We start from the raw sequence: 24,697 nt of genomic DNA on the forward strand, positions 1-24,697 counted from the left end.
GCATTTTCCCCAGGGGCTGGGGAGGAGCCGAGTTTTCATTGACTTGAACAATATTTATTTCATCCAAAGAGTGTTCAAGGGGGAAATGCCTGCCTGTCAAGACTTTCATTGCTACAGTCAGGTCTCAAGCTAATTACTTAATGGGAAAGTATGTTAACAATAACTTTTACCAAATAAAACCTTAACTGAGGTAGGCTAACAGAGACATTACTTGGCTAGCTACAACTGTCTGAATTACCGATTTTAATCAAATAACTTGAGTTATCATGTGGTTTTCCTCTAATTATTTAGTTTCGGCACTTACCTTTGTTCAAGCTATCCATCTGCAGTTAAGAACGTTGGAATAGGTTGCACAGCTCATTTAAAGGTTGAGCTGCCTATGTTTTATTTCTTCACTGATTAAAGGGAAATGTCCCAAGAACGTTTAACAAGCCTGTCCATTCTACAAGGAAACCTTCTCCTCCCAAATCACCTCTTGCTGCCAAAAACCAGGTTTACTGGATGGTCAGATGAAAACAAGGAATTAATGCCAGTGAAGAACAGCACAGCTTTAGGGCACAGCCAATCCCAAGTCTTCTCTTTCCACACAGCCCCCCATCACTGGCTGTGTAAGATCTCGTTGACACCATTTTAGAGGTCTTCTGTTACCATTTCTACAATTTTCCTTCAAGCTTTTCCTGCTAGATGTGTTTCAGGGTAAAAACAACATCTTGTACTACATTTTCTGAACCTCAGTCTTCCTGTACTGATCTCTCCATGCTGACATTACCCCCTTTCTAAATACCTACTCATCCTCCTGGGTTTTTTTTTTTGTGTAGTTTTGAATTTGCTCCTTTTTTCATCCTGCGTACCCACACAGCTGGTAACACAAGAGGCATTGTCAAGGACTGCTCTCTCAAGGAGGAACACACAACTCCACATGCATGCGAGAACTGTAATTTAGGTTCTCCAAACAAAGCCTGTGCTGGAGGTGGGGGGAGAAGAAGGGCCAACACAGGTATAAAATTTCACACCAGTTGTGAGGGGGGCTGGGGAGAGAAAGACTGTCTTTGCGCCTTCAAGAGAGAGAGCTTCCTCCTCCCTCACAGGAAGACAGTGTCCTTCCCCTTGCCCAGCTCAGTCCCTGACCTCCCTTCCCCAGAGCTTCCCAACCCTATGGCACCTCCAGCACTCCCCCCTCCTGTTTTCCAGGGGGAATGTGGAAGCCTCTCCCAGCTGCTGAGCTGCTCCATGTAGCACTCCTTGTCAGCTGCCTTTCTGCAGCACATCCATCTGATTCCCAGAGTCAGCTCACGCTGTGCGGCGCGGCTAACAGGAGCAGCCGGCAGGCAGCAGTGGAGGGGACTGCCGAGCAGCTGCTTCCCGCACAGGCCTGGGACGCTGCCTGGGACAGCTGTTTTTATGATTTATTAAGCTTATTGTAGCATCGTATCATTATGACTGCATTCCAACAATTGTCTCCAAATATTTATGGGCAGAGCTACTTGGCATTAATTACTGACTGGGTTAAAAAAAATAATGAACTTAAAACTCTGATATCTTGACCACCTATTCATCCAGTACCAAAACCTCTGAATGATGACTAATAGAGCCAGAGACAAGCAATGGCAAACGTGAAGATCCCAGAAGACACTTTCTCAGCTGAAGCTTAACATACTAGCATGCAGTCAAATCTGCTAAGCTGGAGAGGATCACTTTTAGCTTTTAATTGAAAAATGATGTGGAAGCAATATGTTTTCCTCATAATCCAGAAGACCAGAGACTCAGGAAAATAAAACTTCTACCCTATTTGAGATTTCATTTAAGCCTCAAGATTTGATTTCAGACCATGATTCACATCTGCTGTCTTCTCCTTGCATAAACTGTTGCCCCATCACTTCTCAGTTGCATTACTTAGTGCTGAAATTTTTTCACATGTTAAAATCTCAGCTCTAACTTAAAACCACAAAACATTCCCTTAGGATTTAAAGAAAACCCTCAGCTTGGCCAAAACAAACACATTATAACACACACTTCTTCCTCCAAGTTGCAAATACAAAAATTAATAGTTTAAATGACAATTCTCACACATGCTTTCCATTTTCCCCTCAAAGGAAACAACATGAAAAAAAAGCCCAGCTATTCAGCTTGTCTTGTTGCTGTATCACATTTTGGTCTCTCCATAATGTTATCCTGTAAAAATTACTGTAAGAACATTAGCAAGCTACCTGAACTTCATTCTACCTTCAGCTTTTGTGCACCAAGCAAGCCATATAACTAGCAACAAACAGGGGAGTCAAACAAGAACATAATGAAATGCATTTACAGTAATATAAAACATTTTCTACTCATTGGAAGTAGCTTACCTGAAGGACAGGCACTTTTTGTGGTGTGTTTTGTGGTGACTGGTGAAGCTGTGCCCAAGGCTGATGATGAGGATGTGGGGGTGGTGAAGACTGATGATGCATCCCTGGATGAGGCTGCATGGGAGGACAGGTTGGCATTTGCTGTTGAAAAGACTGCTGTTGACTAGGGAGCTGCTGGCCAGATATTAGTCGCTCTTGTATTGCTTGTGGATCTGCAAGGCCAACACCTGGACAACCATTTGGTCTCATGTGCCCACCCATCTCCCGTGGTGTTGAAGACATACCCATAAACGGACGATTCTGTTGCATGTTTCGGGGGCCCATATTCCTTTGTCCAATTCCCATGGCACCAGGGGGCTGGTGTGACGGCTGAGGATGGGGTATATTTGGATAACTGCCAACTTCCATTGGTATTCCAGCACTACCAGGTCTAACCTGTGGAGGAGGTGTACCTGCTGGATTACTCATTGCTTTCATAGGTGACATGGGAGGTGGAGAGGCATAAGTTCCCTGAGGCTGTGAAGGGTGCATAGTTTGCGTGTTCATTTGGTTAAGTGAGCCACTAGGGTGGATGGGCTGCTGGTGCATTAGTCCTTGACCACTGTTTGATGGAAATCCGACAGCATTTGGGTATCTTGGTACAGATTGATTCATTGGAGTGTTATTTGTAAGGCCTAAATTCTGATTCATCCCTGTATTATTAACTAATCCCTGATTAAGGTTACTGTAAGGATATCGAGAATACTGCCCTGAGTTGTTTATAGTAGGTGAGGGTACCGTCTGGCTCCGAGAACTAAAATTAAGTGTTTGCGGCCTAACAGCACCCTGCTGGGGAGGATTAGGGGAGAATCTGGGACTGTGGGCTACCGATTCTCCATGGAGAGCAGCGGGGGGATGGTGGTGAAATTGCTGGACTGAGTGTCGCAAAGAAGGTGCCATACTGGGATTCTGCTGGGGCACATGAGACAAGTGGCCAGGTCCTGAGGTGGCAATGAAAGGGTTTCCCTGATTGAGGCCTTCTTGGCCTTGAGAAAACTGGTTCATCCTCTGCTGTTGCTGCTGCCCGTGCTGCTGCATTGAAAAATCACCACGAGCCATATAGTTTCCCATCTGCTGCATGTGCTGAGGATGGCCCTGCCCAGGGGGGCCGGAGGGTGCCTGTGGTGGCTGTGTCGGTTGTGGTTGCTGCTGCTGTTGCTGCTGGTATGGTGCTCGTATCTGGTCTGGCACTTGAACTGCCCGTGGGCCCCACATGGAGCCACTGTCTACGAAGGGTTGCCCGTGTCTTTCGTTCTGCATGCTGGGATAGACTCCCATCTGACCACCAGCACCACTGCCGTGAGAAACCTGAGGAACTGGAGGGTTGTGATACTGTGAATGAGGAGATGCTATACCATTCCCAGGGGCATTGCTTATCATCCTGTTCGGCTGATCCATCAGGTGCATTTTCTGCTGTTCGTATTGATTATAGTGATCAAAATGGGTCAACTTGGCTTGATTTTGATTTGCAGGGGGATGATGAAGAGATGACTGTAAAGAGGGAAATCCTTGATCCATGGGCATTTGCTGCCCCATAGGATTCACTGTATTTTCAGGATACCCACATTCTCCAAGACCTTCCAACCCTTCACTGAAAATATTCCCATCTTCTCCAAACAGACTCATCATTCCTGGATCTGCCATCTTTTTTTTCAGCACACAGCTCCTCGGAGCTACAACTAGAATGCTAGTCTGTGCTTCACCTCGGTGAGGTGTTTTGTCCTCAAAGCCTTTAATCCTCAACTAATCTCCTTCATGTCATTCCATATTTCCTTAATTCTTTTGGACCACGCAGTGTCAGGCAAAGTCTGGTTACTGCTCCTAGAAAGGGGGGGAAGGGAGAGAAAGAGAGAAAGACATTGAAATAAATAACATGAGGCAATATATAAAACCCATACTTGGCTATTTTTTAGAAAATACTAGCTAGTTTCAGCCCCTGAAATACATCTTAAAAATCTGTTTCACTTTACAAAGGATTCATTAGCTTTATCAGAAGCTTTATTGTGATAGAGAGTTAGGAAGCAAGCAAAACACTAGCCTTAACCTTAAATTAATCCATTCACTACACTTCCTAGTGCTCCTTTCTTGGGTAGAACAGAACAAAAGAACACAACATGCAGCAGCAGCAGCTGCCACAGCAGGTAGGCAGATGTATGAATATAGCCAAGCAGCCCATCTGCTGAACTAAAGCCCTGAAAACGCTCCAGTTACCAACAGCATGTCCTTAACCTTATTCCCCTGAGCTGCGTAATCAGATGAGCAAGCAGAAGCACCAAGTCCTATGACGGACTAAAGTTAGTTATACGGACAACAGTTTTTTCAAATGCACACAAATGACCCTTTAAAACACACCAAACTCCGAGACTTAGCATTTAGAAAATATTATTACTTTTTTAAACACAAAATTTATCTCAGTTCAGTGAAGCTGTAAACCAAAAAAGATGCTGCTTCTTCTCATTTCAGTAAAACTATATGCTCAATTTGTGTAAGTAAACTAAATACAAAAGCTTCGCTCTGTGATGGGGGAGCTTTCTCAATCCATACCCTAATTTCTCTCATGATAGTAACAGGGAACACTATCACTGGAGCCTATTATTCATCTTCAGGCAATCACGCTAACTGCAACTAGAGCACTTACGAAGACATCACTGAAGTTTTGTTCTGTCCAGAAGTATAACTTTGAAGGAGAATTAGTAATAGTCAAGGAAGCCTGTCCATGTAGCAAATAAACACTGGTTTTCCATCTCTGTCGCAATTTAGTAGCGACTACTTACAGATACCAATTTTTCTTTAATCGGTGACCAAAGAGAAGATTTACAAGTGTGTACTTTCCTATCTCGCATTTTGTTGCAGAGGACAGACGCTTTCAGTCACTTTGGGTGCAAAATGCCAGGCCAGACTATTTTAACCAAAGGCAATTTGTACCAGACAAGTTTTCGGGAGAAAATATCAGCACATTTATTACTCTTCTTGTAGCCATTGTCAAGAGGACCTTCTACAGCATGAAGCAGAGGGCAAGAGGAAAAGCACAAGCATTTATCACTCCTCTTAAAATAGCATTTGAGTGTCACCTTTAAAACCACAGTCTTAAATCTCTTCAGTGCTCAGCTGAGAGATATTAACACTTACATTTCTAAATCACTTGGGGGTAAATTCCTGAGCCATCTTCCTATCTCTGATACCTGTTTCTTTTTATTTCATTGTCTTTACATTAAGCAGAAGCCACCTGTAATATTAAAGCACACCATAAGAAAGTTCAACAAGAAGGTTGAAAAGGAATCTCTTTCACCAAAACAAGCTTTTAGTATCAAGACTGCTCCAGAGCAGACCACTCTGTTGTGGTGAAGATTCCCCCAGTCACTAAAGATTGCTCAAGGACTTCTGCCACTGCTACCCCTGCTGAGGCCTGCTGCCATCAGGAGCTCACAAAGCTGGACATCAGCGTGTACAGAGATTCTCCATCTAATCGGACTCTTTGCTTGGAAATGCTGAAAAGCATAGTGTAGATACTGTTACCTCTCAACCACTGATGTAATCTGGGCAGCATCACACCTGAGCCAAGTAGAGGATCTCGCTCATCAGCTAACCTATTTACAGCCACAGAATTATGAACAGGCAGGAATTTTCACATATTTCATTACATAAATCAAGCCTACTGAAAGAACCATTTCTGAAGACAAGCATGCTCTACTCTCTCAAAGCATTAATCAATCTTTGCCATAAAAGTACCAGAAATCTACATAGAAGAATTCTCTTTGCTACCTGCTATAGACAAGCTAACACAGCATCTCCAGAAACAAGGTTGCAAGCATTAAGCACAGATTTGAATAGTACTGCTTTGTTTAGTGTTTTTCAGCTGACAGGCTTCCAATAAAATTCAGGCGAGAGTCAGTCACCAATAACACCAGTAACAGTAGCTCGGACCTGCTACTATAACCAGAGAAATTAAAATAGGGTAAGGGCTTTGTTTAATTAAACCCACCTTATTTCTGCCCAGCTGACTCCATCCCAATTTGCAGGTCTGGGGTAGGGACTGTCTCTTGCAATGAAGGAGATGTGCTGTGGAACCTAGCACTCACCTGACTTGCTGAGCACATGCTCTTTCAAAAGAAAAGTAACCTCCAAGTTCCTGATGCAGTTTGTATGCAAACAAACCCATCATCTAAACTTACAGTGAAAAAAACTGTTTGCCACTTTGTATTATTTTAGTTCTGCATTTTTATCTGAAGTGTGAAATTACTTCATGTTTGAGCATACTAAGTTGTCTCGAAATTGTAGTACTAGTTCTCCAGATTTAAGTTTAGCCTTCAATTTAATAACCACAGCCCTTCACAGTCACAGTGCTCTCACCATCTTCTTCTACTTCCCCAATTAAAAGTCACATCTCTGATGCGATATATGGCTAACAGCATATAGTGAAGAATGAGAGACAGTAGCAGCTACAGACTGGTCCAAATAAATTAAATAACATTTTAATAAGAAAACAGTCAATACTGGAATTACCTAATAGGCTCTCAACCTTCTACGCTAACAGGACAGATGTCCTTCAAACAGCTGAGCAAGTAATGAGAGTCACAGCCTCATTTTAAGTTGCAATCATTTCTTTGCTTTTTTCACTATAAGCAATGTATTTTTCTCTGCTTAAATCCTAGCTGGTCAAAAAGAAAAAGAACCCAAACACAAACACCCCCCAAAAAGCCTCCCCCCACAAAGGTAGGACCTGCACTGACCTGTAATTCTAGCTAAAATATTCACCAAGTGCCACTGTTCACTTCCTCATGAAAGCAGACAACACAAACAGCAAGACTGACCATGAAAAACTCAGCTAAAAGTCTGGTTTTTTTTTTTATTGAATAGTTTAAAAATACAAGGGTGTTCATTTTCTTTTCTATCACGTAAGTTAAAACCATCAGACATTCATGAAGCAGTGACTACCTTCCAGGTAAAAAGGAAAGGATATTTGAACCCTTAGAAAGGCAGATTGCTGAATGTAAGTGTGATTTCAAGTGTGAATGCATGAAGAGAAAGCAAGTTTGTTTTTTAATCATCTTACAGAAACCATACAGATATTGCAATAAAAGCATATAACTTTTCTGCTCCTGAACATAAAAGATTGCATCTGCAAGACTGAACTGAAGAGTCAGTTGAATATACTTCCTTGCGACTGCCTAGATAACCTATTTCTGTTTGGTATGATCCCAACTACCAGTACACAGTCAATTGCTTAACAACCCTGTTCTCTTAAGAAACAAAGCTTATATGTTTACTCTGGTCTGCAACATTCCAGTCCTAAAAAGCTAGATCTCAAATTTAAGTAGTAGTTAACCATTGCCCAACTTAGTATTTCAGAGCTACATGAACTCGGTAGCCTTGAGCAGCTTCTCACTTTTATGAGTGGAACAAAACTGCCTGCTGCACACATATAACCGGATCTAGGGCTGCAAACACTAAAACCTGAACTTCATTAGCCTTGTTCCCAAAGCAGCAGAACCAGGCAGTCAAGTTCAGGAAGCAGCAAGGGCAGCACACAGATGCATCTGTGCTCCACACATTCTGCTGTTCAGAGGAAGTTTCTGTAAATCAACAGGTTGCCCGATACAGCTATTGATCCTTCTATACAAGAAATTTAGCAGCATTTCTTGATGGCCATGGGGCAAGTATGTGGAAACAAAACGTAAGAGGGCAGCTAATACTGACTGCTTCAAGGTTTGAAGTGAGATGTGTCATGCAGAGCTGATATTTTTACAGCTATCAGTTGATATCTCAAACAAATCTCTTTCAGTTCTCATATATGTTATATAATGGAACTATGCACCTAAACCACAATACAATAAACACGGCAAATACCATGCTATTTTGAAGAACTAGGCTAAAAGGACCTCTCTAAAAAACAAAGCCATGGTAAAGGTCATTTTGAGACTGCAGCCTCTAAATGTAGGATTAAACATTAGGCTACTAAATCTGCATTTAAATATTGCATATTTAAACTGCTTTTCAAAACTGCTAAGCTCCTGCTGGCTGTTGGGGTAGAAAATTAAGCATTTGCCACATGGAAGTAGGTGACACAAGTGACAGCAATTAAAGTCACATTCTCATTTTACAAATAAAGTTGGAGGGAAACTTCCACCAAAATCTTAATAAGCACATGTAAAACCCTGACAACACACAAAAAGTCACGACAAGACATTCAAATTGGGGAAGATAGCTGACAAGACTTGTACCTTTCAGCTCACCTACCTACTGAGTGAACAGCACTGCTGATGCCAGGACAGTTATGCAAGTGCTTGACAGTGTCCGTGGGAAGCACACCTAGTCACCTGTGTGCTTAATGCTAAGCTCTCACTGCTGTCACACACAACTCTTCATACGCAGTATGCTCCTCCTGCATATAGATTATAAAAGATCACAAAGGAGCAGAGATCTATAAAGTGACTGCAACATGATTTCTGACTAACTTTCACAGAAACTTGGTTATCTGAATGCTCAAAGAATTTTTTCTTTATATATTTTCCTAGTATACACTTCACACAGTGCAGCTGTGTTAAAAAGTTAAGTCTGTATAGTTCCCACCAAATCAAAGGATGGCAGGAATATCACCCTCCCACTACCAAGGAAGGGAGACAGGACTTGCAGGGTTAGAAAAATGACCTCACACACTGGAGGAATATTCTACTCTAGGTGGAAGAGTCAGCAAATATTGTGGAAGCATTTCTGAAAAGTTTAATTTCACATGCACCTCGGTAAAATTCAATTGGTTCTTTAGAGAAACACACCCTTACAGAAATTTGCTGTGGCAAATTTAAGGCAGTCAGTATCTCTTGTTAAACTAGGAATTGGGAGAGGAGGGTGGGAGAGAAAACCTGACATGTTTTTCCTCAAAAGTCACTTGCATGTGTGCAGTCAGCTGAACGCCATGAATGCTATTCAGTACATCTTTTGGGCAAGAAAACCACAAAATCGTTAAGCTTCCCATGCAACAGTTAAGCAGAAGCCAGATTGCATTTTATTTCCTTTAATGCATGGTGTACTTTGGCAAAGAACAGGCTTTTACAGAGGCAACTGAGGGCACAACAGCCTTCGAATATTTGGCAGCTTGTTGCTGTCAAGCAGCTGATACAGGAATGACCAGCTAGAGTTCAGCCTGTGCCACACATTTGGAAACAATATCCTACGTCATTCAAGTTCACAGGAGCTCTGATACAAGACCACAACAGCATCACACAGGAGTAACGCTGATGCAAACCCACCGAGCCTCCCTGTTACATCATATGCTCCTGTTGCGAATACATTCTGTGTTTGCCATACCCATACCAGTTGGGCTGCAAACTCTTTTCCTAACATGGGGCACTGCTAATTTTAAGCCAGCACCTACTACATTAAGAAAGAAGCCTCAGTGTGTCTTCTCTTTCCAGTCAGAAGAAAAAGAGGAAATAACCATTTATTAGAACTGTGTACCTGAAGGTTTTTAAATGAGGTGACCAGAGGAATAATAAAAGAAAATGTATTTTGCATTTAAGTACATTACAAACATGAGGTGAGAGGAGAGGGGACAAGCGTAAGCCAGAAACACTACAGGTTTAGTGTAATGTAGCCTGGAATTTTAAGAGGCCTTTTTTGGTCATATGACCACCCTCTGTCCCAACAGAAGTTTAAAATACAGATGTGAGGAGGTTTATCTAAAAATAGCCCTAGATAAGCAAGAGAAACAATGGCAGTCGCAAGAATATTTCAGGAATACTCTTTAAAATATTTGATAGCAACGTTATCTTGCAAACAGCTCCATAAAGGGGAGCAGCAGCACGCTTAACAAACCCCTGAATAAGGTTTGAACATTACAAGCGCAGCACATACAGACGGGTTTGGTGGGCCGGGAGCGCTCCGTGGCCGCGGTGCCACATCGACGGCTAGGCGAACAAAAAGCCTCGGCAAGGCCAGGGGGGAGGTGGTGCCAGGGAGAAGACTTACATTGTTGCCATCAGTCACCAAGAAATCTCCCCGCAATTACATTCTCTTACAAAGCTGACACTAAACCGGCCCGGGAATTCAAGAGGTGGGGCCAGAGGAGACCCGCTGAGGCGCTGAAAAAACACCCCGCGCAACTGATTACTCTTGTTAAGGGCCAAGCTTTTTGTGCACCTACTGCAGTTGTCACTGATTAACCAACTGATCTGGCAATTTCCTACGTTCTTTTGCATTTAAAAAGGATCTGAGAGGCCGAGAGTCATCCCTTTCGTATTCCGGGGGTGCGTGTGTGCGTGTGAAGCGAGAGGCTGCGGCCCGTCCGGGCCGGCTGTGGTGCGGAGGGGCCACGTCTCCAGCAGGCCCCTCTGCCGCCCTCCCCCAGCCCGGGCCTGCCAGGCCCGCAGCTGAATATAATTTATCTGTTCGCTCTGCCGGGCTCCCGGCACATGCGATTGGGAGGGAAACGTATCCATCATGAATAAACTTGAGCACAAAGACAGGCTGAGTGTCACAGGATACAAAAGGGCAGAGGTCGGCGCGGCGAACGGGAGGGTTTGCGCAGGGCTGGGCCCGCATGGCCGCCTCATGCAACCTCCACACCACAGCCCTGCCAGGGTGTCACGTCCCCTGAAGTAAACAACGATCCGCACGGTCCAAGTCATAAAAAAACCCGCTGTAAACAGCAAAATAATCAGCGGGGTGACATAGTTCTATGTAAAACCGGGCCTTTCCTCTCCCTTACACTGAAAGCAGCTCGCAGTGTTTACACCCAGAAACCTGGGAATTGTAAAAATTCACGAGGTGGATACTCAAGTGTTTCCCAGGGTTTCCGAACATGTGATTTTCACCGAAATGTATTTTTTTATCACGGGCAGGTTTTAAGACTTAATCATATCCCAAAAGGCTATTTCCAGCTATAGAATTATGAGCACTTTAAAGCAGCCAGACCCTGTATTTTACCTGTTATAAGGCCAATACAATCATGTTTCATTCATAGTTTATGAAGTCTGAAAAACCACTTGATGAAATTACAGTCTACCAATACTACACATGGTATATTTGTCCACGTATATTCTATAATCATTTCAATTTATGACTTGTACTTAAGAGTCATTTTCCTGTACATGTGTTCTTCATAAATACTGGTAGATCACAGTCTATGCTTGTACAGGAACCACATATCCACACTCATTTCTGTGAAGATAAATACACCTTATACATCCAAAGTGAAAAGCCAGGGTTTTCACAGAACTGAAGAGAACAGACTTCAGGGTTGTGGAATAAAACGGTAGTTCTCCCTTGCACTCTTTACATGTGGCAAGATGAATCATCCTACCCCTGAACTTAAGCCCTTACTCAACTTCCACCATTGATGGTAATTTTTGCCCACTACATTTAAGCATATGGCCTTGAACCTTTCAGCAAAGGAAAAAAAGATTACATATTACAATAGGAAAGTATTAGTATTAGTCCACCATAAAGAAAAAAAGGTTTGGGGAAGGAGGGTGTGGAGAAGGCCAGTATGTAGCACACCTCAATGCAGTAGATGGAGTGAACAGACTTCAGGAACCTACATTTACTGCCTGGGTGCAGGAATATCCCTCAGAATATGGGGGGACAGCTGCTACACAGGACAGATACCCAAAAAAGACCTTCCACAACTACTCTTTATTGGATTACCTACATTTGAGGGGGTTTGTTTGTTTGAACAAAATTAAGATATGCATCTTGAATATCCTGCTGTTTTTTTGAAGGGTATGCCAAAAAAGGTGGTTTGTTCTTGGTCTGTGGAATGGAAGCAGGCTCTTGAATGTATAAATGGGGGGAGGGGGAGGTGTGTTTGATTAGTATAATGCCACGCTCACAGTGGATCAGTGCTTATTCAGACCACAACATAAATGACTACACCAAACTATTTTCTGTAATGGAGAATGCCAAACAAAACGAGTCTGGAGCTCTCAACAGCTCCCAGTGTGTAAGACTAAGATATTCAGGATAGTTGCTCAAGAGATCAAGATGTTGCTCTCATGAGACCTCACGTGGAGTAGTGCGTACAGTTCTGGTGTCCTCAGCATAAAAAGAACATGGAACTATTGGAACAAGTTCACAGAGGAGGACCATGAGGATGATCAGGGGTTTGGAGCACCTCCCGTATGAAGAGAGGCTGAGAAAGTTGGGGCTGTTCAGCCTGGAGAAGAAAAGGCTGCGTGGAGACCTCATAGCAGCCTTCCAGTATCTGAAGGGCGCCTATAGGGATGCTGGGGAGGGACTCTTCGTTAGGGACTGTAGTGACAGGGCAAGGGGTAACGGGTTAAAACTTAAACAGGGGAAGTTTAGATTGGATATAAGGAGGAAGTTCTTTCCTGTTATGGTGGTGAGGCACTGGAATGGGTTGCCCAAGGAAGTTGTGAATGCTCCATCCCTGGCAGTGTTCAAGGCCAGGTTGGACAGAGCCTTGGGTGAGATGGTTTAGTGTGAGGTGTCCCTGCCCATGGCAGGAGGGTTGGAACTTGATGATCTTAAGGTCCTTTCCAACCTAACTATTCTGTGATTTTATGATTCAGGAGTAAACACACTGCTGTGTTCAAGTTCACTCAGACATGAAAAAGGGTGCCTATACAGTATACACAGTAGTGTCAGAAGTTAAAAGTTGGGATAGGGACTGGCAGATGAGTGCAATACTTGTCAGGCATCATGTGCAGCATGGATTTTCTTTCCAGGCAGGACTAAGCTAGAATGTTTTTCCTCTATACAGGAAGGCGAGATTCAAAAGGAAGGGAACCAGATTTTCTTGTGCGTAACTTTAACAGGTCTCCAGTTTCTTCAAGAAGAAAACTAAATGGGGTGTTTTCAAATGTGTTGATCGATACACACTTCTAAAATTACTCCAACATAGTTATGTTCAAGCAAACAAAGCCTTCCAGGGAAAAAAAAACAGTTATCTAAACATTTAGAAGTATGCAATCTCACTCCCCTTAAACCACAATAATCAGGATTTTGAAGAACTTGGAAGTAGTTTGCAAGTCCAAGATAGTTACTGACCCACTACCGAGAGCCATAGGCATTCAAGGTATTGCAAGCAGTAGAGGCAGCTGGCATTCATCTACCACAGAAATCTTTTACACCCCCCAACAGGGAAGTTCTTGAGCTACCTTCAGTTCTTCACAAGCTTTTCAGAGATTGATGATGAATGCTCAAGAGCAGTGCTGCATTCATGGATAAGATGTGAAAGGAAATTTTTACTCTTTGTAGACAACCTTGGAAAATGGTTCCTATTGGTAGGTAGTTCAACCTTCTCTCAAACACCAGGGCTTAAGTTAATTTCATACTAGAAAGTACCATCTTCACTGTTCCTAATGATTCACATTCCATTTAAATTACCTTTCAAGCCTATCAATCTTGTTGCAGCACCTCCAGAGGACTAGAATTTTCCAAAATCCTTTTAGATGAACAAAACAAAAAAAACAAACAAAACAAAAAACCACACAAAAAGACCAGTTCCCAATACTGCCCTGTCCTCAACAAAACAAAAAATTCATTTCTTCTCACTAAAGACTGCGAGGTTAAAATTTTGTGTAGAGGGGTTTTGTGGTTTATTTGTGGGTTGGTTGTTTCTTTCTTAAGTACGAAAAGCAAGGAAATTAAAAAAATGGACAGGATGACTAAAAGATTAGAATAGTACTTTGTGAGAAATAGGACGGCTTATTATGATAATCATGGAAGAATTTAGATTGCAAACTTTGTTGGACTTGCAATTTCTTTGTGTTTGTAAACACCTGGGAAGTGAAAGCCTCCCATAAAATAGGTCATAAAAAAAAATAACAAGCAAAACCACTTAAGTAGCAAAGATCTGAGAACAACAGAATTCAGGACTCTTAATCAAGTACTGCATGAAAGTTGCTACCATACAGATCTGCATAGCCAGCCCAGTTCAGAGCTATTTCACATACTATTCAGAGTCCAGTTGTCAGAACAAGACCCACAACAGCTAGTGTATTATCTGTGCAACAGTGCAATCCAGAACACTAGCAGGAAAACTTTTACTCTAGAAAAGGTCCAAAACATGCTAGTCAGAGGTGAATAAACAGCTAAAAACCATATTCCTCTGCTTTCATACTACAGAAATCAGAACAGGTACAAAGACCTTTGAGGTTCCAGTGCTAAACAACATTTCAAAATTTATGTCTACAAAAAAAGTCATGCAGTAAACAGCCATCAAAAGACTAGAAGCATGAACCCCTACACTAGGTTTTACTTAAGCAGTTCGTAAATGGCATTATTATAGCATGGACTTGCATCACATGAACTCAGTAACACAGTGCACAGCTGAGGAAAAAGCATGGATGAGCCTCTGACAGAAGTCAGTTGGTTTAGGAGTACCAAGTATTAGTGGCAGATGAAATGCTTATGCTGTATAAGCAAATATTATTTGGACCTACAGTTGAGACTAGGTAACTGTTTAATTAATGATGCCTGCAAAGCAATAAAATCTAGCTCCTTGTTCCCCCAATTATATATACAATATAAAACTAGTTATGAAAGTGTAAGTACTTAGAATTATTTGAAAGGGATGACGAACTGCCTGCTGCCACTAATAAAACCTCCACAATAAGCTTTCCTGACCAATTTGCTACAGCACCTTTTAAGTTACTGTATCCGATCACAGAGAATCATCCAAAACTCTGAAACACACAAGACTGTGATTCTTCCTTTCCAGCCCTGCTCAACACCTGAAATCCATGCACTTCTGCTTTCAGGTAACAGTGATCCCTTAACTTAGTCTTGAAATAAAAACAAGAAGGAAGATCACCTCAAAGAATTATGTGTTATGTCCTCAACTGAGACCGCTGCTTCAAAGCAAACCCAGCAATGAAGCAGCTCATCTCAGTAACAGCCGGTTATCAGAATCAGGTTCTGTCATGGTCAAGACCTTGGTTGAAATAAACATTATTTAGCAACAATTAAAAAACATCGGTGTTAGCAGCACTTTTCCCAGGCTGAAAGTCAAAACCACAGCACTGCACCAGCTACTAAGGAGAAAAATGACTGCTGCTGCTGAACCTAGAACAGGTCCCCCTGGACACTGCATACCAGTGTGCCATGCTTGGATGAGACAGAGTTGTTGAAATAAGAAGAAAGCTCTGCTTGAGAAACTTCAGTGCCCTACCACTCTAAAATATACAAAGACTTGACAGACCGATCTCCTGCCACCTGATCTTCATAAAAAACTGTTAAGGAGGCTTTTTTGTTCCGATTTCCCCCAAACCCAGGTCTCACTTCTCAGTGGATGCTAACAGAATGACTTAACACCAACTGCACCTATTGTATCTCCATAGCACCCAACACATTCTGCAGAGCTCTGCAAACTACTCAAAAACCAAAGGCAAGAATTAAGCCAAAGATATTGGGGTCAGTTTACCAAGAGATGACTGCAAAGCAGTAGCACAGCAACAGCTGTCAACTGGATTTGTTTATCAGGATTGTCAGGAGCTCCAGCCTGCTTCTGAGCATCCAGGTAAGCCAGCTGCTGCCTTCCCTTTCAAATGCACTCCTCACAAGTCAGCCATGCCTCTCATGGCAAGCTTGGGTTACAGCACAGGCTGTACTCCAAAACCATTCAAAAGGTGCTAACAAAAACTAGAAGTATTTGTTTAAAAGTAAGATTTTTTTGTGTGTGTCTTTTTGTTTCTGGCAAATACTTCATTTGTCTTTAATTTCTGGCTACTTACAAAATAACTTTCTGGTAGCAGGCTAAGTGAAGATTTTACTGAACAAATTCTAAGCCTCAGACCTGACAATGTTGACAGTCTTATCAAAAAAAGAGTGTCTATACACATCCAAAACCATAAATGCATCAGGTTTATTTTTCTGATTATTCAATACCTACATTTTTAGGTACCTGCATTTATAGAAGGAGCAGTTAGGTGTTAGCAATGCTAAATGATGTATGTGCTCTAGTAACTCTTCCTGACACCTCCATATAAAACATATTTTCTTTAGAAAGGATGGAAGATGCCATGAAACAAGAACTATCTTTTTAGGAAGCAGTAACTGAAACATTAGGTAACAAAAACAAAACACCAAGAAAACCCAACAAAGCCACTTCAATGTCTGTCTGCTTAAAAGGAAAAATTCCCCTATTCTTTAGGGATCTCAAGATTCTAAATAGCATCACATATAGCAGGGGTTATTACTCTCCCCCCCCCAACATCAAGATGTTCTACTAAGAAACTGCCCAAGTCACTTTTTCCCCCTACAATAAACTATAATTCATGTACAATAACATGTAAATCAGTTTAGTTCACTGAAATCAGGAGAGCCAGCTCCATGCTATCAGCCTGGTCCACAAATAGCCCTTGTTGATAATCTGGGAATTTGAGATTATTGGTATGGCCATGACACACTGCTTCATCTGGGGATGAACCATTAATTTTTCATGTCTCACACACATTTCCTATGTCTTCTTCACAACAAGGACAAAACTGAGCTTCCTCTCACATCTTCTAAAACAATGAATAAAGTTAACAGTGTTAAAGCTGGAGTGAATTTATAGGTAAGGTCCAGAGCAATACAGTCTTTTTTTTTGCCAGAGCTGAAGCCAACTAAAACATGTTTAAAGACAAGAGTTTCATTTGAGAGGCAAGGAGGAAGTATAGATCAACAAAGCAGTGGTGCAATGAACATCTACAAGATAGAATTCTATGTAGTGCCTCTATTTCAAACCTATGATGGCAGTATAGCCCAATCACTTATACTTTGTTAGAAAAGCAGTGTCCATCTGTCATTTCACAAAAGACATACCACCTCTTATGGTAACTGATACAAATGAAATGGGGCTACAGAACACACTCTGAAATATTTTTAGAGTTTTGAGAACCAGACTGAAGATATCAGTGTTTACCAAAAACTTCACTTTTCGTTACAGCCAGGAAACTGTCCAGCCAGTTTCCCCTACTTCCTTTTGACCTACTAATTCATCCATTTAAATTAATTTCCCATTTCTGCTAGACCATGCAGTAGCTACTTAATCTGAGAGCCTTGTAGCTAGACAGACAAGCATACCAAATAACCTAACTCGTAAACCATTAACAGACACTCCACTGTCTGTTGTTCCTAAAACTTTAGAAATCACAAGCTGGATTCCTCTTGATCCTGATGTTGTATCTTCCCTAGTAATGCTCCAAGTGCAGAAGATGGGGTGGGGAAGCTTCTTTCCAAAACACTGAAGAGCCTGACATCTCCATACCTATTCTTATTACCCAGCTACCTGTTAAACAGCATGGTAGTTGCTCATGACAGAGCATGCAACTGTTACCCATCAGTGAAAACATTCCTGTTTCACTGAGTCCTCTCCTTCTTGGTCACCTTTTTATTCACTCCTGTCTTTCAAGAAGGCAACATTCTCTCATGGGTGCAGAGCTTTTATTCTCACTTTGCAAAGAACAACGTGTGGCAGCTGCACTGAGAGTCATGCACAGAATACCACCCAGAAGTATATTACATTATCTCTGATAATGCAATACATCTATCCTCCCAAAAGACAAACAATTGCTCCTGTCGGCAACTCTATAATATTTTATTTCTCCATTATCAATTTCTGCCAACATCAAGCTAATAAACGCACAATCCCCAGTTTGAAATCGGTGGTTAAGTTACATATATGGTATTAGCTGTGATCTGGGGGCAGAGGAAGGCTAATTTGAGAAATACATAGAAACACTACTTTCAGGAGAATGAGCATTAGCTCTTTTAATGTGCTCAGGGATTTCAAGTTGAATGTATGAAGCACTTTAAAAAAAAAAAATCACTTTACAGTAATTTTCAACTGGTTGCCTAACACCCATCTCCTAAGTGACTATCATCAAAACACAACCATAACACTAGTGACGAATTAATACTAAAACCCTTCAGTGAGATCACAGAAGTCCTCAAAAAACAGCCCAAGTTGTCAGAGCACACTTCTCCTACATGCTGAGTAGTAGTCAGGTTCTGGAAATAAAAGCTTTGTTCAATTACAAAAGTGGGTGCTAAGTACGTGTCTCATTTACACATATAATTTTGAAATCCAAACCAATTTGACAGTGTCTAAACAGACTTTAAAAGCCAAGAACAAATACTTCCAAAAGGAAGAAGATGCAATAGTCAGAAAAAGGGAAGCTACTCAAACTTAAACAGGGGAGATTTAGGTTAGATAAGGAAGAAATTCTTTATTGTGAGAGTGGTGAGGCACTGGAACAGGCTGCCCAAGGAAGCTGTGAAAGTTCCATCCCTGGCAATGTTCAAGGAAAGGCTGAAAAGGGCCTTGAGCAACCTGGTCTAGTAGAAGGTGTCCCTGCCTGTGACAGGGGCATTGAAACTAGGTTATCTTTAAGGTCCTTTCCAACCCAAACCATTCTATGGTTCTGCTTGCTCACTAGGACAACTTGACTAGCAAGGGACTGCACTCTGGCTATTTTCTATACTTTGGCAGGGATAATGAAGTTTTGCCCAGCTTCTGTGTACTGCCAGGTGAGAAGCAGTTACAATGCTTCACGTATAAAATGGACGTTTTCTATCTCACACATTTTGCTTTGCAGGACTACTTCTCAGTTGCATACTAGCATTGCTACTGTCTCTGCTGCTGTCGGTAACTTACCAGTATCACTCAAGAGACAGCAACAGCCCAGCAATCTGTGAAAGGAATAATCTAAGTGACTACAGGATGGAAGAAGTGCTAAAGACAAGAGCAGCCTAAAATAGCAGTCTGAAGATCGGCAGCAGGCATCTGCCTGCCAAAACAGAAGACACCTTGCAGGGTGAAGTTAGCCAGCTCCTGGGCCAAGAGAGCCATGGCCACTCCAAGGTTTCTTAATGCCTCCCCTTGGCTCCCTGCTACTTACTAGTTGTGTATTTTTGCCTTCACAAATAAGGGTTCAGCTGTTTCTCCCAGTGTCTGCTGCAAGTTAACATTTAGCATCACTGTGCATTTCTGAGCCCACCACAGACCAAAGCACAGCTCTCCTCCCAGGGTGCGGCGCAGCTGCCCTGTAGGACAGCTCTACAACACTGCATGAACAACTAAGATGAGTAAACATGTTCACTACAAAGAGATAAAAAGGCACCTAGCAAAGTTTTCCCAAGATACGAGATGTGCATGTGTTGCATGCCAAGTTTCTGAGAGGAAGGGAAAATAGGCATGCAAGCCATTTTCTCCAAAACCACAATCCCCCTAATTCCCCGGGTCAGCGCAGTGTCTGGTCCTTCAGCATTCTACTCGGCTCAGCAGATGAGGAAACAGTCACACCAGAAGGCCCTGTAACAGATGGAAACCAGAGCAGCTGGAGAGCAAGGAAATGTCTGTGCGGGCGAGGGGTGTGGTGGGGGCAGAAAGCACATCCCTGCTTGCTTCCGAGCTTTAAAGCTGCGTGCAGCCATCACACTGTCCTGAAAATTCAGCCCACAGATCTGTTGGGGAGAAAGCTGAAGGAAGTGGTACATGGCTGGATGATTTAGTGCTTCCCACACTTCCCATCAGGAGAGCAATGCTGAGCCACACAACACAGACCTGCAAAGACTGGGTGCCAGCTCCACAGCGGAGCGGCAGGTAGCGGGGAAGAACAAGCTGAGCATTTGCTTTCTTCATGAAAAGCACAGCAGGTAAAGAACTACCAGTTCAAGAACACCTAGAACTGGAACAGTGGGGAAGGAGACAAAACTACATGTGCAAACTGGAGAAAAGGTAAGGAAATAGGATGAATTAAGATCAAAACTGATCAAGGTTTGAGTGATGCTCCCCCCCATTCTTTTTTTAAATAACCAGTATTACAGAACCAAAGTGGCACAGAAATGAATTTTTAAAGAGGGAAAAAAACAAACATGGTAAATGAGGAAGGATAAAAATTGCAGGAAAAAACCCTGACATATGGTACAATTATTCCACTACAGTTGAGATTCACAGCTTTACAACACCTGCGCAGTTAATAACCATATTAAGTCATACATGATGTCACCAGTATTTCCTTTCTCAACTTAAGTCGACTATTAGGGAAATGTATGTAACACTTTTTCTTCACTTTTCAAAAGACAAATGACTGTCTATGATTAAGATGCCCAACCCCTGGCACAGTTCGGACAGCAGCCTACCCCCAGTTCCCGTATCAGTAAAATGGAGCCATTAAGCAGAGACAGTTTATACGTGGTGGGTTTTTTATTCTCGTTTCTTTTCATCCTGGTCGGAACTACCTTCTGCAATCCTTTTGGCGCCTCAAGAAACTAAACTGATCAACATGTAAGACGGAAGTCCGCATATGAGAGCAGCAGATTACAGTGTTAACCCAGATAATACAAACAAGGTCATTTGATGCTTGTAAAAGGCACGCAGAAATACCCCTTTTTATATATCTCCATATATATCTCTATATATAGATATCTACACCTGTATATATAACTGTCCTTTACCTGGCCTGCCACATAGAATTACACTTTGAACATTGATTTTCAGCAACTGTAGAAAGTGCAAAATTGACAGGGCAGCATAAAGTTTTTATGACAATTTTTCCTCCTAAGCTATTCCTGCTCCAAATCACAAACAAGGTGTTTTCATTCTACTGCTTACCCCAGACATCTCAAAAAAATGTTCAGGTGCAGTCTGATGCCAGGGGTAAGCTGATCTAGCCATTAGTTCCATAAGAAGATCGTCACCACAGGGGCAGTTGAACAGCAATGACAGCACAAGGGAAGAAGCAATAGTGGTACAGTTGATTTCAAGCAGCACAACCCATTGGATCAACTTATTACTGTACCACTCAATCAAACTGCCCTCAGGCCACAGCCAGGTGGTTCAACAACTTAACCTGAAAAGCACAGCATTAAAACAAGCCAGGCATTTGCTGTATAGAAAGAACATGAGAAACCAGTGTCTGCTGGTTATGTTTTCCAGAGAAGAAAAAGGAATTATAATTTGATCATATACATGAAAAAATAGATTCCATCTAACTGATCAAACACACAAATAAACACTGAACACTACCACAGTGCGTAGAAAACCTTGAAGTTACCACTAGCTACTTGTGCTGGCTGGAAGCGAAGACTGCTGACTTGGAGTTATTTCATACCAATGTACAACTCTAGAGAAGGATGTGCAAATTTTCTGGGATCTGGCATTAGAATTTCTTTTAGACAAGAAATGTTATTATCAGTGTTATTTAGGATAATAAAGGCCATTTGTGCATACTAAGGATATTTGTCAAGAGAGTAAAGAACAGGTTTTAGTTAAGACATTCCAAAAGCAATTAATCCATGGTGCTGAGAGAACTGCTTCCAGCAGTTCAAGCCAAGCACACACACAGTTCCTCAATGAACAACTGTGATGGATAAACACGCTACTTAAAATAAGAGTATTCCATCTACTTCCATTCAACGCCTAGGAAGCCTTCTAGACACAGAGAGGTAAAACTTTCCTAGATTTCTTATAACACTTCCCATGCTCACATTGTACTTATCTTCAGTCTTCCCTAAATCCCAATACTACAAGGCCATTAGCATAAGACTGGGTTTTACATCTTTTTTTAAGAAAAATATATTCACAAGAATTTTTAAATATATCCCACTATTTAAAACACTTTTGTTTCAAAAGCTGACCATTACAGACTATTTTCTAGATATGGCAGGACAAATTCCTTCCTGTCTGAGAGTTTCCATGGTAATAAAAGTCCCCTTTAAACACATTCACGGTGGTTTGGGCAGGCCAAACAGGCAGCCTTTGTACTGAAAAGCTCCCTCTTTGTACTCCTCTGTGCTGATCCTGCACAAACTACCGTAAAAGTGTATTTTAGTGGAGGCAGAGTAAAACTAAGGCTCACATCAGTTTCACACGGCAACTGTTTATTCCACAGCACAGATACAATCCTCTGGAAGATTCCCTTCCCAAAGAATTTCAAGTGGTTGGTGCAAACAAGCTACGGCACATTTCAAGCAGACCTAACCCAAGCAACTTTGCTACTTACGCTAATAAAAAAGATGAACTGAAATGACTGTCCTCTTTTTCCCTTCCCCCACTTACTATGTAGTCTCATCGCTCTTTGGAGATGGCTTATTTACACCAGTGTATGTGCCTCTGGTTAAATAAGGGCAGTCAATTCATTCCTCCAGATCAGTATGTAGACTTGTCATGGAAAGGGACTGGGAGAACAACCTGAAATGTGGTTCAAATTGCTGTTTGGGGGAGTATACAGAAACAAAAATTGCTTTTAGGATGTTCAACAAAGCACCCCCCTTTACCATTTCTACCTGTTCGCATTTGTACTCTGACATCTTCTGAGTACTACTACAAATTCCAGCACATTCAGGTCTTGCTGTAAGAGGAGTAGGAGTATTAGGAGTTTACCTTTCAGTAAACCTCCCAGTATTTCACATTCAGAAAGACTTTTTCTGCCACCACTACAGCACACCTTCTAGAGAGGCTAGGCCAACCCTACAGACAATGTATTCTCTTAAAGAACTAAATCATTAAGCATTAACATGCAACTTCAATTCACTAAGAAAGATTTCAGCTATCCTTTAGAATTTTTGTTAGCTTTTGAAAATATGTATGCAGATTTCATTGTTGATAAAAAGGCTCTATTTCCTGATAAAGTTTGTTCACTAGAGTTTTCAAACCCTGCAGCTTCAGAAATGTCTGTAAGACACTTCAGTGCAGTTCCCAAGCCAGTATTTCTCTGCTTACAGTAAAATAAGAGGGAGAGAATTTAAGCATTTAACTTGCACAGTGGGCCTTTTCCTAGCATTACCATTAAAACTGGGGTTCATACACACACTTCATCTAGGGGAAGTTTCAGCAGGAATAGCTCTGACATACCAACATAATGCTTCGTATCTCAACAGTTTTAAAACACCCCTCCAACAGACACACACACACCCCCTTTCTCAACTCCCACGATGTAACTCATTTCCCATTGGGTGCCTCTGCTCCTGATAAGACTCTCTTTGCTTCCCAAGAACTGAAGTAGTTTGTATGGAAAGCACTATCCAGATAAGTAAAAAACTGAAGTCTCGTGATCACTTTCATAAGCATACGAATGAAAATACATCATCTTTGTCAGATCAAATTTAGAGGCATTTAAGGTTTCCTTCTGGCAATAAAGGAAACAGCCTTAAAATTACAGCAAGTTTAAAACTGTGGAAGACAGTGCAGTAACATTTAAGACAAGCAGAGAGAACAGAAAGGAGAGGTCTGACACGGGAATGTTTATGGATCATCTGGATCCATAAAGCCAAGCTATAGCTGTAAATTTCTAGAGAAGCTTTTCCATAGGCAGGTTTTAACAGGATTGGAGCAGGTACAGGAAAATCAGAAGACAGCAAAGCTTTCATGAAACACCTCTCAAAGCCACAGGTCTAGTAGCACACAGGCTACTTGCAACTGAAAAATTACAGTTTTAAAAAATTACTAAAACTGAAATTTAAAAATTACTAAAACCAAAAAATTACAGTTTCAGCTTAGGCAAAAGCTACCAGCATTAATTTTTTTCCAACAGAAAATTTCAACTCGGGAAAGGAAACTGAACAGAATTTGTTTTGGTTGCCAGCAAAACCTGGTCTATCGCTTTCATTGAAACTAGTCCAATTTAAACAAACATCAATGTAACATCCCACATTTCTCACACTAGCAAATCTTATTAAGAATACTTTCCACAAACACATGGTATTGATCAGTTGTTAACAACAAAAAAAAAAAAAAAAGCCTTACACAGTTCTTAAGGATCATTTGTCATAAATCCATCTACTTCAGCAATCGAACTCCTTAAACAGATGCAACACGTTAGGTGATTTTCACCGTAGGTTGTAATATTTCTGAGTACATTTAAATTGCCCTCAAATTATGCTTTATCAAGCTATCATGCTGATTGCAAGCTAACTGAATATAATCAGAAAAGGTAAACTGTAGCCTCTATTTCTCATGCACTCACTTCTTAAAATCAGTCATCGTACGACAAAGATTTCATTACTACCCTGTTCTGACAGAAACCAATATTAATTATTATTTGAATTAACCTTTGAGCCATAGTTTTCATCAGTACTCAGTAAAGACACGGACAATTTCTAATTAAATTCTCCTCTCATTATAAGTCACTAGGCTGTAAAGCTGTATCTGACAAGACTGCTCTACTTGGCCTTGAAATCCTTTGGACTTCACTATAAATCTTTCAGAAACATCTAGGAATTCATTGAATACAAGAGCTATCACACAGGATGCTTCTCCAACAACTCAGAACTGGTTTTAAAGGGATACCAACTGTGATACCACAGAATTCTACGCTACTGCTGAAGGAAAATTTTCAGTGACTTTATCATTTGGAATCATTATATAGATG

At 41.5% G+C, this 24,697-nt stretch overlaps 1 protein-coding gene across 6 annotated transcripts in view; it reads right to left on the minus strand.

The window, feature by feature from the left end:
• The window catches only part of CHD7 (chromodomain helicase DNA binding protein 7), a 135,288-nt gene that overhangs the window by 88,806 nt on the left and 21,785 nt on the right, over nucleotides 1-24,697 (minus strand). For all 6 annotated transcript variants that reach the window (XM_061448411.1, XM_061448410.1, XM_061448412.1 and 3 more), the window contains one exon: nucleotides 2,346-4,205. In XM_061448411.1, the coding sequence (XP_061304395.1) occupies nucleotides 2,346-4,028 (1,683 nt within the window). In that variant the 5' untranslated portion in view covers nucleotides 4,029-4,205. The remainder of the gene's footprint in view (nucleotides 1-2,345; nucleotides 4,206-24,697) is intronic.

This window comes from Pezoporus flaviventris, unplaced genomic scaffold, assembly GCF_033815535.1.
Source record: "Pezoporus flaviventris isolate CSIRO_AGI_PZ_B2104156 unplaced genomic scaffold, CSIRO_AGI_Pfla_v1 ptg000007l, whole genome shotgun sequence".
NCBI lineage: Eukaryota > Metazoa > Chordata > Aves > Psittaciformes > Psittacidae > Pezoporus > Pezoporus flaviventris.